The following is a 14,524-nucleotide window of genomic DNA, read 5'->3' as shown; positions in this document are numbered from 1 at the left end:
CCCAGGTGGCAAGACTGCCATCCCACACTATTATAATTGGTGTATTTGGTAATTTTCACCATCAATAACTGAAGCACCAGACAGCATTTCCCCAAACAAATAATACAAGTTTTTGATTACTACCCACCGACCACCACCTATCACAGTCCACTCATTGGCCTATCCTACCCCATGAAAGGCAGGGCCAAGTGTGAAAGCAGCCCGTATTATTTAACAAAAATGCTACAATTACTTCACAGCATTCTCCAAGGCATGGCTATAAAATAAATGGACTATTGCTGTAAAAAATTTATTTCAACAACATATACACTACTGGCCATTAAAATTGCTACACTAAGAAGAAATGCACATGATAAATGGGTATTCATTGGACAAATATATTATACTAGAACTGACATGTGATTACATTTTCATGCAATTTGGGTGCATAGATCCTGAGAAATCAGTACCCAGAACAACCACCTCTGGCCGTAATAACGGCCTTGATACACCTGGGCATTGACTCAAACAGAGCTTGGATGGCGTGTACAGGTACAGCTGCCCATACAGCTTCAACACGATACCACAGTTCATCAAGAGTAGTGACTGGCGTATTGCGATGAACCAGTTGCTCGGCCAACATTGACCAGACGTTTTCAATTGGTGAGATATCTGGAGAATGTGCTGGCCAGGGCAGCTGTCGAACATTTTCTGTATCCAGAAAGAGCCGTACAGGATCTGCAACATGCGGTCGTGCATTATCCTGCTGAAATGTAGGGTTTCGCAGGGATCGAATGAAGGGTAGAGCCACGGGTCGTAACACATCTGAAATGTAACGTCCACTGTTCAAATTGTCGTCAATGCAAACAAGAGGTGACAGAGATGTGTAACCAATGGCACCCCATACCATCAAGGCAGGTGATATGCCAGTATGGCGATGACGAATACATGCTTCCAATAAGCGTTCACTGCGATGTCGCCAAACACGGATGCGACCATCATGATGCTGTAAACAGAACCTGGATTCATCCGAAAAAATTTTGCCATTCGTGCACCCAGGTTCGTCGTTGAGTACACTATCGCAGACGCTCCTGTCTGTGATGCAGCATCAAGGGTAACCGCAGCCATGGTCTCCGAGCTGATAGTCCACGCTGCTGCAAACGTCATCGAACTGTTCGTACAGATGGTTGTTGTCTTGCAAACGTCCCCATATATAGACTCAGAGATCGAGACGTGACTGCACGATCCGTTACAGCCATGCAGATTAGATGCCTGTCATCTCGACTGCTAGTGATATGAGGCCATTGGGATCCAGCACAGCATTCCATATTACCCTCCTGAACCCACCGATTCCATATTCTGCTAACAGTCATTGGATCTCAACCAACGCGAGCAGCAATGTCACGATACGATAAACCGCAATCGCAATAGGCTACAATCCGACCTTTATCAAAGTCGGAAACGTGATGGTATGCATTTCTCCTCCTTACATGAGGCATCACAACAATGTTTCACCAGGCAACAACGGTCAACTGCTGTTTGTGTATGAGAAATCGGTTGGAAACTTTCCTCATGTCAGCATGTTGTAGGTGTCGCCACAGGCACCATCCCTGTGTGAATGCTCTGAAAAGCTAATCATTTGCGTATCACAGCATCTTCTTCCTGTCGGTTAAATTTCGCGTCGGTAGCACGTCATCTTCATTGTGTAGCAATTTTAATGGCCAGTAGTGTATATTTAGTTATTGTTGCCCTCAATTAGGCCCTTCCTCTATCAACACAATGCTCCTTGCGAATTTTCCATGGATGGAAACAGTGCTGGAAGTCTTCCTCTGTGAGATCCTCGATGATGTGTGCCACTTTTTCTTTCACTGCTTCAACTGACTGAAATACTGTTCATTTTGATGCAGATTTGATCTTGAGGAACAGATAAAAATCACATAATGCTAGATCAGGCGAAAAAGGTGGATGAGCTAATACTGGGATGCTGTAGTTTGCTAGATATCTCTTAACAGATAATGTGGTGTGAGCCAATGCATTGCCTTGATGCAGAAAATGTAACTTTTTCTTCCAGAATCACTGTTGTTTTTTTACTTATTTTCTCGCAGAGTTGAGCAAGAACCTTAAGGTTGTAATGTTAATAGTTTCACCTTCAGGAATCCAGTGAAGATACACTATTTCATGAATTTAAAAAAAAAATTGAAAGAAAAAATCATTGATTTGAATCTACACACATCAAAAAAGTTTTGCATAACCCCAGTTCCCAGAACTCCTGAAGATAGACGTTGACTGTGGATATTGTATCACAGTTACAGTCACTTTGACTGTTCAGAGATGTCATGAGACCCGACCAAAGACATAAACAACCATGAATGAGCAGCGCCTATTAGGCAGAGGGGGTCCGACAGCCAATCGGTTCCAGTCATTCCACCAGGAAGGAGATACACAGCTCATCTTATCTGTAGTTCAACCATGCCTAGACAGTCAATACCGCAGTTCGATTGCGTCTGCATTGTTACTTTGTGTCAGGAAGGGCTCTCAACAAGGGAAGTGTCCAGGTGCCATGGAGTGAACAACTGCAGTTGATGACCACTACCTGCGGATTATGGCTCGTGGGGAACCCTGACAGCAACGCCACCATGTGGAACAATGCTTTTCGTGCAGCCACAGGACGTCATGTTATGACTCAAATTGTGCGCAATAGGCTGCAAGATGCGCATCTTCACTCCCGACATCCATGGCAAGGTCCATCTTCGCAACCATGACACCATGCAGCGCAGTACAGATGGGCCCAACAACATCCGAATGGACTGCTCAGGATTGGCATCACATTCTCTTCATCGATGAGTGTCACATATGCCTTCAAACAGACAATCGTTAGAGATGTGTTTTGAGGCAACCCCATCAGGCTGAATGCCTTAGACGCACTGTCCAGCAAGTGCAGCAAGGTGGAGGTTACCTGCTGTTTTGTGGTGGCATTATGTGGGGCCAACGTACGCCCGTGGTGGTCATGGTAGGCGCCGTAACAGGGGCTGTAACAGCTGTACAATACTGGAATGCCATCCTCCGACCGATAGTGCAACCATATCACAGCACATTGGTGAGGCATTCATCTTCATGGGCAAAATTCGCGCCCCCATTCGTGCACATCTTGTGAATGACTTTCTTCAGGATAACGACATCGCTCGACTAGAGCGGCCAGCATATTCTTGAGACATGAACCGTATCGAACATGCCTGGGATAGATCGAAAATGGCTATTTATGGACGAAGTGACCCACCAACTACTCTGAGGGATATATGCCAAACCAACATTGAGGAGTGGGACAATCTGGATCAACAAAGCCTTGAAGAACTTTTGGATAGTATGCCACGACAAATACAGGCATGCATAAATGCAAGAGGGCGTGCTACTGGGTATTAGAGGTACCGGTGTGTACAGCAATCTAGACCACCACCTCTGAAGGTCTCACTGTATGTTGGTACAACATGCAATGTTTGGTTTTCATGAGCAATAAAAAGGGCAGAAATGATATTTATGTTGATCTCTGTTCCAATTTTCTGTACAGTTTCCGGAACCGAGGTGATGCAAAACTTTTTTTGATGTGTTTAGATTTGCTCATTTGAGCTTGTATCACTCTCAGTGAAGTTGGGCATGGACTGGTGCTTAGTTTCTAGACCATAACAAAAACCATGCATGTTGCCACTCTTTCCAAGAAGTTTTCAATGGTATTCAAAGTGTCAGTATAAACACTTCCCACGAGCTGTTCTTCGTTCAATCGTGAGAATTTTTGGCACCAGTTTTAAACACACTTTTCACTTGTTAATCTGGTTATGTAAAATTTGCCTTGCACATCCTTTGTCAATTTTCAGCAATCAATCAAATACTCAACCAATGGTCAGACTTAATCAGACTACCTACATTTTTGATATTTTCATCTGTTTTCAATGTTGAAGGGCATCCCAGGAATGAGTCGTCTTCAAAAACTTCTCAGCAATCTTGTAACTTGCATGAACCACTTGAAAACTCATGTGATAAACAGCCTTCATCATACACTTTGCTTTTGTCTACACACACAAGATGCCACATTCGACTGAGAAGGCTCCACACATCACAGCTATTGGTCATTTCATCTTTGGCACATGCGTCCTTACTCTGTGACAGCATCCGTCTTGTTATTTTATAGCCACACCTCGTATGTGGGTACAACAAGTAATGCAACTGTCTACTCCCACAAATGGCCATTACCAGACTTTGGTGAACTAAAAACTGCTGCACACCACAAGGCAAACGGCTTCAACAGTTGCTTCACTATGTGCTCCATTTGGATACTCCCTTTCAGCACAAGCTTCTCTGAACTACACAGGTGGGAATTGGCTCTCCAGTATATCTGGCAATCCTGCCATCCCCCCCCCCCCCCCCTAAATCTCTGTTAACCTGTTCCCAGTGCCTCACATAACATTTTGCCTTCTCTCTCCTGTCCACATCACTCCTTTCCCCACTTTCTCCCACCAGTCTTCCTTACCCCCCCCCCCCCCTCGTTGCTCTCTCTCTCTCTCTCTCTCTCTCTCTCTCTCTCTCTCTCTCTCTCTCTCTCTCCCCGCCCCCCTCTCCTTCCCTCTCCATCTCGCCACTAGTTTGTCTCTGAATGATGTAGCTGCCTTAGGGAGTCTCCATTGCAGTATCCAGGAAATAACACACACAATCACCTTAGGCACTGATTCATTCCTAAGTCTGCTTTTTTTCATATTAGTCTTACCACATCTACAATCTTCATTCACCACATACTAACTTAAATGTAGTTATTTACTCTGCATCCAAGATTCTCTCTTCTTTCCACATGAGAATTATTCTCCCCCCTCCCCAACACCTGGTACTCGATATCTGTCTTACATGCTCTACCCTCTGAACTCTGTTTGTCTTGTTGTGCAGCCACTGAGTCACCTATCAAAAGACCTGCCTCACTACCCCTCTTTGCATTGTGTATGCTCCCCTACCCCCTCATCTTCCTCAGGCCACGCAACTGCTTTCAATAATTGATAATCAATACTTAGTCTCATCAGGGCCACATGAGTGAGTGACTGAGTGAGTGAGTGTGTGTGAGTGTGTGTGTTTGTGCACGAGCTGAAGTTCAATAGGTTTCCTGTTCTCCTGCATACAATCTGAATGATGTAGCTGCTGCCTTGGGGAACCTCCAATGCAGCATTCATGAAATAACAACATATACATACAATCACCTTAGAAACTGATTCATGCCTTAAGTCTGCTTTTCTTCATATTAGTCTTACCATATCTACAATCTTCATACAACAGAAACTAACTTAAACATAGTTACTTACTCTGCATCCAAGATTATCTCTTCTTTCCGTATGAGAATTTCATTCACTAAGTGAATATAGCTACTCTCATTGAGAGCACCACCAAATGACTTTCCAAGAATAGAGAGACAATCCAGTGAAGCAACTCGAATGAGTGATACAGGACACGAAAGTGCTATCAGTAGAGCTGGCACTGTTATTTCATCATAGCTCAACATCCACCCAATAGATGATTCAGACTGCCGAAGAAGTGATGTCGCAAGACACAGGGAACGTAACTGGAGTTCGTAGCTCACAATATTACATTCAATGTCATTTGCTTCAGTCATTGCATGACCAATCCACATATTACTTAGGAAATTCATTTGATTGCTAAACTGTGGGAAGTATTCCTTTAAAAAATAAAAATATAAGTCATTTATCTAACAAACAAAATACAGAACTATAAAATTTTTCAAAACAAAGCCCATAAAGAAACTAACTAGTGTCACAACATTATGGTCAGTCTTCAATATTTTTAAAGCCAAAAAACTTTCTTTCTAAAATCTCAGCCACATCAGATGATTAGACAACCAACCAATCATACATTTATAGTCTCGAAACATACATTACTGAAGACTGAGCACTTAGCATAATAATCTATAACAAGATCAATTACAGAGAAAAGTCTGGTTGAGAGTTTACAAAAAGGATTCTCAGCTTGTTCACTGTTCACACAAATGACTACAAATTCATTTGAGTAAAGAAATTCACTTGAGTAAAAAAATTCATTTGCATAAAAAGGTGTAAGTTGTCACATTTTTTTCCAACCGTGCAAGATCTTTGAAATTTTAAATAAATCTTCTATGTTTTGAACATGATAAATATAAACTACAGCCACCTGGCATTCATCTCATTCTGAAATGGGAAAACACCACTAAAAACAAAATTACATAATCTACAAGCAATTCATAAAAAATGTATCACAGCAAACTGGTAAATGCTTATCAGATCACGAAAAAGGAGATTTTAATAGATAGTATGTCCTGTTGTACTCAGTACACTTTGCACATTACCAGTACCTTTGGAAAATTCTAATACTTTCAATAAAATAAAAAAAAAAAAATAAAAACAGTGGTGAAACAAAATTATACAAGAGTGGTTTAATAAATCTGGCAAATCTTAATGAAAGAATGGAATATTTTTGTTGTGCCTTTATGGCTAGTAAGCCACAGCATCGGAATTGGTCAATGTATCGACTGCAACTGAAAATGGAGAAAACAGCATTTTATGCTGTTACTTAACATTTTCATTTGAAGAGTTGGACTGCCACACAAACCAAAATAGAATTGGATCAAGTTCACGTGAGCTCTGTTTTATCACTGACGACCATTTACTTTTGGATTAATGACTTTAAATTTGGTCAGACAAGTACCGAAAAACAAAGTGTGCTCTGACCATGAAACAGAGATCACCTCAAAGGAAACCACTGACAAAATTCATGATATGTTAATGCAAGACCAATGAATAAAAATTTGTAAGATTGCCAAGACTGCAGGCATCTCAACTGAGTGGGTGTATAATATCCTGCATAGAGAACTGGCTATGAAGAAGCTGTGTGGAAGGTGGGTGCACAATTGTTCACAGTTGACCGAAAGCACGTAAGGCACAACATTTTTACACAATGTCTAGTGAGGTTTAATCGCAATCTGCAAGACTTCTTGCACTTATTTGTGACTGTTGATGAAACCTGGATCCACTGTTACACACCAGAGTCAACATGGCAGACAAAACAATGGAAAAGGGCTGATGAAAGTACACTGCAGAAGGCAAAAACCATTTTGTCAGGTGGTAAGGTGATGCTCAATGTGGTCCCCCCCCCCCCCCCCCCCCCAAAGAACAATCCTCATAGATTACTTGGAAAAAGGCAGAACCATAACAGCCCCGTATTACACTCACTGTTTTATCATCTGAAACTTCATTTGGCTGAAAAAAGATCAAGGTTGGCATGCAAAAAAGTGCTGTACCACCAGTATAATGCACCATCCCACAAATCAGTGATAACAATAGCCAAAGTGCATGAACTGAGTTATAATTGCTTCCTCAATAACCCTTTCACCAGACTTAGCTCCAAGTGACTGTTCTATAACTTGGAACTTTGGCTTGCTGGGAAGAAATTTTCATAAAATGAGGAAATATTTGCAGGCAACGAGTATTTTGCAGAATTTGACAGAATCAATTTTTCTGATGGCATGACAAAGCTGGAGGATCACTGGACCAATTACATATCCCTCAATGGGAACTATGTCATGAAGTAATGCGAGTTGTTTATGAAACAAATATTTTATTTTGCTTTTTTATCAGACTTAGCAAACCACCCTCATAAAGCATCTGCTTTTTAAGTACACAATCAGATGCAAATAATAAAATGCAAAATTGTTCACTTAATAAATTGAGAAAACAACAGTCAAATATGAATTTTCAAACAAGATAAGAATTGTTACTGAGTCTTAAACAGCACAGGAAAGGATTGGGAGATCTGTTGAAGAACCTGAAGCTGAAACACACAACTGTACATTGAAACATACAGAATTACAGAACATTCCTGCTGCAGAAAAGTGGAAAATCTTAATGCAGAGGAATCTGAGTCACTAAAGGCTTCTGTAGAAACAGAGAAAAGAAAAGGAAGTACTATTTTCAGATGAACACAGCTATTTAACTACAAAATCCAACAAACAAGACTCTAATGCAAAACAAAATTTTAGTAGAGTAGACAGTCATTAAATTAGTAATAAAAGGAGTAACTGACAAGTACACTGCACAACAATTAACTGCAAGGACATAATAACAGTAAGGAGGAATGGGAGGTGATGGAAGGGAAAGGAAGAAAATTGTGTTTACTAATATGCTGATGAGAGATCATTAGTGACAAAGCACAAACTTGGTTTGGACAACACTTGAAGAAGGTATCGAGACATGCACGAAGAAGCTAACAATTATGTCTCTTTCAAAAGAAGCATGGCCCCTCATGGAATTCACCTTAAATGGTTTAGGGAAATCATGGAAAACCTAAATATGGATGAGATGAGACAGATGTTCGGTAAAGCAAGAATGACAACAAGAAAAAGTAAAGAAAAATACAATGGGGAAAAAGGCACAAAAATGATTTAAAAATACAATGAGGATGCAGAGGAAATGAAAGAATAGCAAAGTCCTTAAGAGGAAACACAAAACAACAATAACAAACATCAAAACAAGTTACAATGCAGGAAAAAATGAGGATCATTATTGTGATTAACAGCAATTCCTTGCCATGAAGAGATGAGGGGAAAGGATGGGTGTAAGGGTAGAGAGCCTTAAACTCTAAATTCATAATACTTATAGCTTTTTTTTTTATCAAATTCAATTCAAGTTCAAATTTATATCTGAGTACTACCTGAAAGAATTCTCTCAGTTGTATTATATATGCACACTTTGTACGCTCTTCCTGGGGTTGTAAACTGCAACCCGCAACTAGGACTTCAAACATTCTTATCAAAAATTTGGCTGCTGTGACAGTTTCCTCTTCATCTCTAACGCCTTTCAGATCCCACCATATACTTGTTCTAAGTTTTGGTGGGACTGTGGTGTATTTTATCAATATTGACACACAGTGAAGAAAAGCTTCCAATGGAAGTTTCTGCATCCTTGCAACTTTAAAGCATTTGTGAATATTGTTGATGCCCAATTCTTTGCCATCTCCAGCTAGTGTTACCTGATGAACAGAGAGAATTATAATTATTTGTCTCTTGAACAACGAAAGCAACACAAGTTACATCAGACATTAAAGAAGAAGAAAACTGAATTACCGATGGATTTAAAATTAAAAACTCATGAATGAGTATTGGTATTTAAAAAAAGTATAGGAACAAAATGATGTTTTATTCAATTGAAAGTGACATTTAAATACTATTTTTCAACATAGTCACCACTTATCACAGCAGTGAACAAACTTCGCAATTCCATTGCAACAAAATTCTGCCACCTGAGATTTCAACCAGTTAAGTCAAGCACCAAACTTCTGCCACTTGAGATTTCAACCAGTTAAGTCAAGCACTCCCAAAGTTCCACATTGTTGTCAAAGCACTGTCTTTATCACTGGAAACAGATGGTACTTACCGGGTGCAAGACCAAGACTGCATGGCGGATGAGGAAACACCTCCCACTTGAAAGCATTGAGTACTTCTTGAGTGCTATTTGTTTTACATATTCGAGCATTGTTGCTCAAGAACAAAATTTCTGAGCTCAACTTTCCTCTACACTTATTCTGAATTGTTGATCTCAAGTTCTCCAAGGTCTGACAATACCTCACAGAGTTTACTGTCAGATCACACTCAAAGAAATGACAAGAAGCACACATTTCCTGTCCCCCAAAAAAATGGTCACCACAATCTTTCTTGCATACAATGTCTGGAAGCATTTTCTTGTTTTTTTGGGAGGAATTTGTGAGACCGTACTCCATAGATTACAATTTAGTCTCACAGTTCAATGTTTGACCCAAGTCTCGTCTCCAGTTACAATTCGAACAAGTAAAGAGCTACCATCTTTTTCATAAGAATCCAGAAATGTCAATGACACAGCCGTATGTTAGTTCTTGTGGGTTTTTTTTTTTTTTTTTTTTTTTTTTTTTTTTTTTTTTTTTTTCCAAGAATTTTGGTATCCATCTTGCACAAAATTTGCAATAGCTCAGCTTCGGTGCAACAATCTGATGCAACAACTTTCATGAAATTTGTGGAAGACTAAACAAGAGTTTTACATTGTGAATCAGCAGTTTTCTTGAATCTTCTCATCACCTTTTGCAACCAGTTCATCAGTCACAATGCTCGGCCACACACCTTGCTCTTCATCATGAACATTAGCCTGGCCACTTTTAAACCTAATGCACCAATGGCACACTCCATCTTCAGTTATGATGTTGTGTTCATACACTTAACACAGTTGCCGATAAATGTCATTCGTCTTATGGTATTTTGACGTTACTGACCGTATCTTACTACTGAGCATACTTCATGGGATTATCAATTGTGCCACAGATTTAAAAATCTTATTATAAAATAATGGGAAATGACATGAACCTCACACTGGTATGGCTGAATGCCGAATGAATCGACAAACTCTCAGACAACAATATGGTCATTTTAGTGCCGCCCATTATTGCTGCAGGCAAAAGCATTACACTACTTTCTGGAAAGGTCCTGCAACTACAGTACTGGGTCGTTAGACCAAATGTGCTATCCAAAGCGAGAAAGATTAGATTAGATTAGATTAATACTAGTTCCATGGATCATGACTACAATATTTCGTAATGATGTGGAACGAGTCAAATTTTCCAATACAAGACATAATTAAGTTAATTTAACAACATACTTAAGTTAATATAACAACTTTTTCATTTTTGTGTTTTTTTATTTTTATTTTTATATTAATATTTTTTTTTTTTATTTATATCTAAAAATTCCTCTATGGAGTAGAAGGAGTTGTCATTCAGAAATTCTTTTAATTTCTTCTTAAATACTTGTTGGTTATCTGTCAGACTTTTGATACTATTTGGTAAGTGACCAAAGACTTTAGTGCCAGTATAATTCACCCCTTTCTGTGCCAAAGTTAGATTTAATCTTGAATAGTGAAGATCATCCTTTCTCCTAGTATTGTAGTTATGCACACTGCTATTACTTTTGAATTGGGTTTGGTTGTTAATAACAAATTTCATAAGAGAGTATATATACTGAGAAGCTACTGTGAATATCCCTAGATCCTTAAATAAATGTCTGCAGGATGATCTTGGGTGGACTCCAGCTATTATTCTGATTACACGCTTTTGTGCAATAAATACTTTATTCCTCGGTGATGAATTACCCCAAAATATGATGCCATATGAAAGCAATGAGTGAAAATAGGCATAGTAAGCTAATTTACTAAGATGTTTATCACCAAAATTTGCAATGACCCTTATTGCATAAGTAGCTGAACTCAAACGTTTCAGCAGATCATCAATGGACACATCTAAAAATTTGGAATATTCTACCTTAGCTATATGCTTCTGATTAAGGTCTATATTTATTAATGGCGTCATACCATTCACTGTACGGAACTGTATGTACTGTGTCTTATCAAAATTCAGTGAGAGTCCGTTTACAAGGAACCACTTAGTAATTTTCTGAAAGACAGTATTGACAATTTCATCAGTTAAGTCTTGTTTGTCAGGTGTGATTACTATACTTGTATCATCAGCAAAGAGAACTAACTTTGCCTCTTCATGAATATAGAATGGCAAGTCATTAATATACACTCCTGGAAATTGAAATAAGAACACCGTGAATTCATCGTCCCAGGAAGGGGAAACTTTATTGACACATTCCTGGGGTCAGATACATCACATGATCACACTGACAGAACCACAGGCACATAGACACAGGCAACAGAGCATGCACAATGTCGGCACTAGTACAGTGAATATCCACCTTTCGCAGCAATGCAGGCTGCTATTCTCCCATGGAAACGATTGTAGAGATGCTGGATGTAGTCCTGTGGAACGGCTTGCCATGCCATTTCCACCTGGCGCCTCAGTTGGACCAGTGTTCGTGCTGGACGTGCAGACCGCGTGAGTCGACGCTTCATCCAGTCCCAAACATGCTCAATGGGGGACAGATCCGGAGATCTTGCTGGCCAGGGTAGTTGACTTACACCTTCTAGAGCACGTTGGGTGGCACGGGATACATGCGGACGTGCATTGTCCTGTTGGAACAGCAAGTTCCCTTGCCGGTCTAGGAATGGTAGAACGATGGGTTCGATGACGGTTTGGATGTACCGTGCACTATTCAGTGTCCCCTCGACGATCACCAGTGGTGTACGGCCAGTGTAGGAGATCGCTCCCCACACCATGATGCCGGGTGTTGGCCCTGTGTGCCTCGGTCGTATGCAGTCCTGATTGTGGCGCTCACCTGCACGGCGCCAAACACGCATACGACCATCATTGGCACCAAGGCAGAAGCGACTCTCATCGCTGAAGACGACACGTCTCCATTCGTCCCTCCATTCACGCCTGTCGCGACACCACTGGAGGCGGGCTGCACGATGTTGGGGCGTGAGCGGAAGACGGCATAACGGTGTGCGGGACCGTAGCCCAGCTTCATGGAGACGGTTGCGAATGGTCCTCGCCGATACCCCAGGAGCAACAGTGTCCCTAATTTGCTGGGAATTGGCGGTGCGGTCCCCTACGGCACTGCGTAGGATCCTACGGTCTTGGCGTGCATCCGTGCGTCGCTGCGGTCCGGTCCCAGGTCGACGGGCACGTGCACCTTCCGCCGACCACTGGCGACAACATCGATGTACTGTGGAGACCTCACGCCCCACGTGTAGAGCAATTCGGTGGTACGTCCACCCGGCCTCCCGCATGCCCACTATACACCCTCGCTCAAAGTCCGTCAACTGCACATACGGTTCACGTCCATGCTGTCGCAGCATGCTACCAGTGTTAAAGACTGCGATGGAGCTCCGTATGCCACGGCAAACTGGCTGACACTGACGGTGGCGGTGCACAAATGCTGCGCAGCTAGCGCCATTCGATGGCCAACACCGCAGTTCCTGGTGTGTCCGCTGTGCCGTGTGTGTGATCATTGCTTGTACAGCCCTCTCGCAGTGTCCGGAGCAAGTATGGTGGGTCTGACACACCGGTGTCAATGTGTTCTTTTTTCCATTTCCAGGAGTGTATATTAAGAACAACAAAGGACCCAAGACTGACCCTTGTGGAACCCCATTCTTGATAGTTCCCCAGTTTGAGGAATGTGCTGATCTTTGCATATTATGAGAAATACTTATTTCAACTTTCTGCACTCTTCCAGTTAGGTACGAATTAAACCATTTGTGCACTGTCCCACTCATGCCACAGTACTTGAGCTTGTCTAGCAGAATTTCATGATTTACACAATCAAAAGCCTTTGAGAGATCACAAAAAATCCCAATGGATGGTGTTCGGTTATTCAGATCATTCAAAATTTGATTGGTGAAAGCATATATGGCATTTCCTGTTGAAAAACCTTTCTGGAAACCAAACTGACATTTTGTTAGTACTTCATTGTTACAGATATGTGAAGCTACTCTTGAATACATTACTTTCTCAAAAATTTTGGATAAAGCTGTTAGAAGGGAGATTGGACGGTAATTGTTGACATCAGATCTATCCCCCTTTTTATGCAAAGGTATAACAATAGCATATTTCAGTCTATCAGGGAAAATACCCTGTTCTAGAGAGCTATTACACAGGTGGCTGAGAATCTTACTTATCTGTTGAGAACAAGCTTTTAGTATTTTGTTGGAAATGCCGTCAATTCCATATGAGTTTTTGCTTTTAAGCAAGTTTATTATTTTCCTAATTTCAGAGGGAGAAGTGGGTGAGATTTCAATTGTATCAAATTGCATACGTATGGCCTCTTCCATTAACAGCCTAGCATCTTCTAATGAACACCTGGATCCTACTATATCCACAACATTTAGAAAATGATTATTAAAAATATTTTCAACTTCTCACTGTTTGTTCGTAAAGTTTTCATTCAATTTGATGGTAATACTGTCTTCCTGTGCTCTTGGTTGACCTGTTTCTCTTTTAATAATATTCCAAATTGTTTTAATTTTATTATCAGAGTTGCTGATTTCAGACATGATACACATACTTCTGGATTTTTTAATAACTTTTCTTAATATAACACAGTAGTTTTTATAATGTTTAATAGTTTCTGGGTCACTACTCTTTCTTGCTGTCAGATACATTTCCCTTTTCCGATTACAAGATATTTTTATACCCTTAGTAAGCCATGGTTTGTTACAAGGTTTCTTACGAGTATATTTAACTATTTTCATGGGGAAGCAGTTTTCAAATGCATTTACAAAAATGTCATGAAATAAATTATATTTTAAATTGGTATCAGGTTCACGGTACACCTCATCCCAGTCTAACTGCTGTAGGCTTTCCCTGAAATTTGCAATTGTTAAATCGTTGACTGAACGTACTACTTTGGAGGACTGTTTAGTATTGCTGAATGGAGCTATGTCATATATTGTAACTAGCTGTGCACCATGATCAGAAAGACCATTCTCAACAGGCTGAGCATTTATCTGGTTAAACTTATCTTGGTCTATAAAGAAGTTATCTATCAGTGAATGCATAGCTGTTAGCAAAATTTTAAACTCTCACAGAAGTTCTTCACTTTTTAGCT

At 40.5% G+C, this 14,524-nt stretch overlaps 1 protein-coding gene across 1 annotated transcript in view; it reads right to left on the bottom strand.

The window, feature by feature from the left end:
• The window catches only part of LOC126191010 (HEAT repeat-containing protein 1), a 283,709-nt gene that overhangs the window by 162,208 nt on the left and 106,977 nt on the right, over positions 1-14,524 (bottom strand). Inside the window, exons 8-9 of the mRNA XM_049931695.1 lie at positions 8,710-9,027; positions 5,316-5,686 (exon numbers count right to left, since the gene is read on the bottom strand). Of these exons, the coding sequence (XP_049787652.1) occupies positions 5,316-5,686; positions 8,710-9,027 (689 nt within the window). The remainder of the gene's footprint in view (positions 1-5,315; positions 5,687-8,709; positions 9,028-14,524) is intronic.

This window comes from Schistocerca cancellata, chromosome 6 (genome assembly GCF_023864275.1).
Source record: "Schistocerca cancellata isolate TAMUIC-IGC-003103 chromosome 6, iqSchCanc2.1, whole genome shotgun sequence".
Classification (NCBI taxonomy): Eukaryota; Metazoa; Arthropoda; class Insecta; order Orthoptera; family Acrididae; genus Schistocerca; species Schistocerca cancellata.
This window is presented reverse-complemented; position numbering and strand designations above follow the sequence as displayed.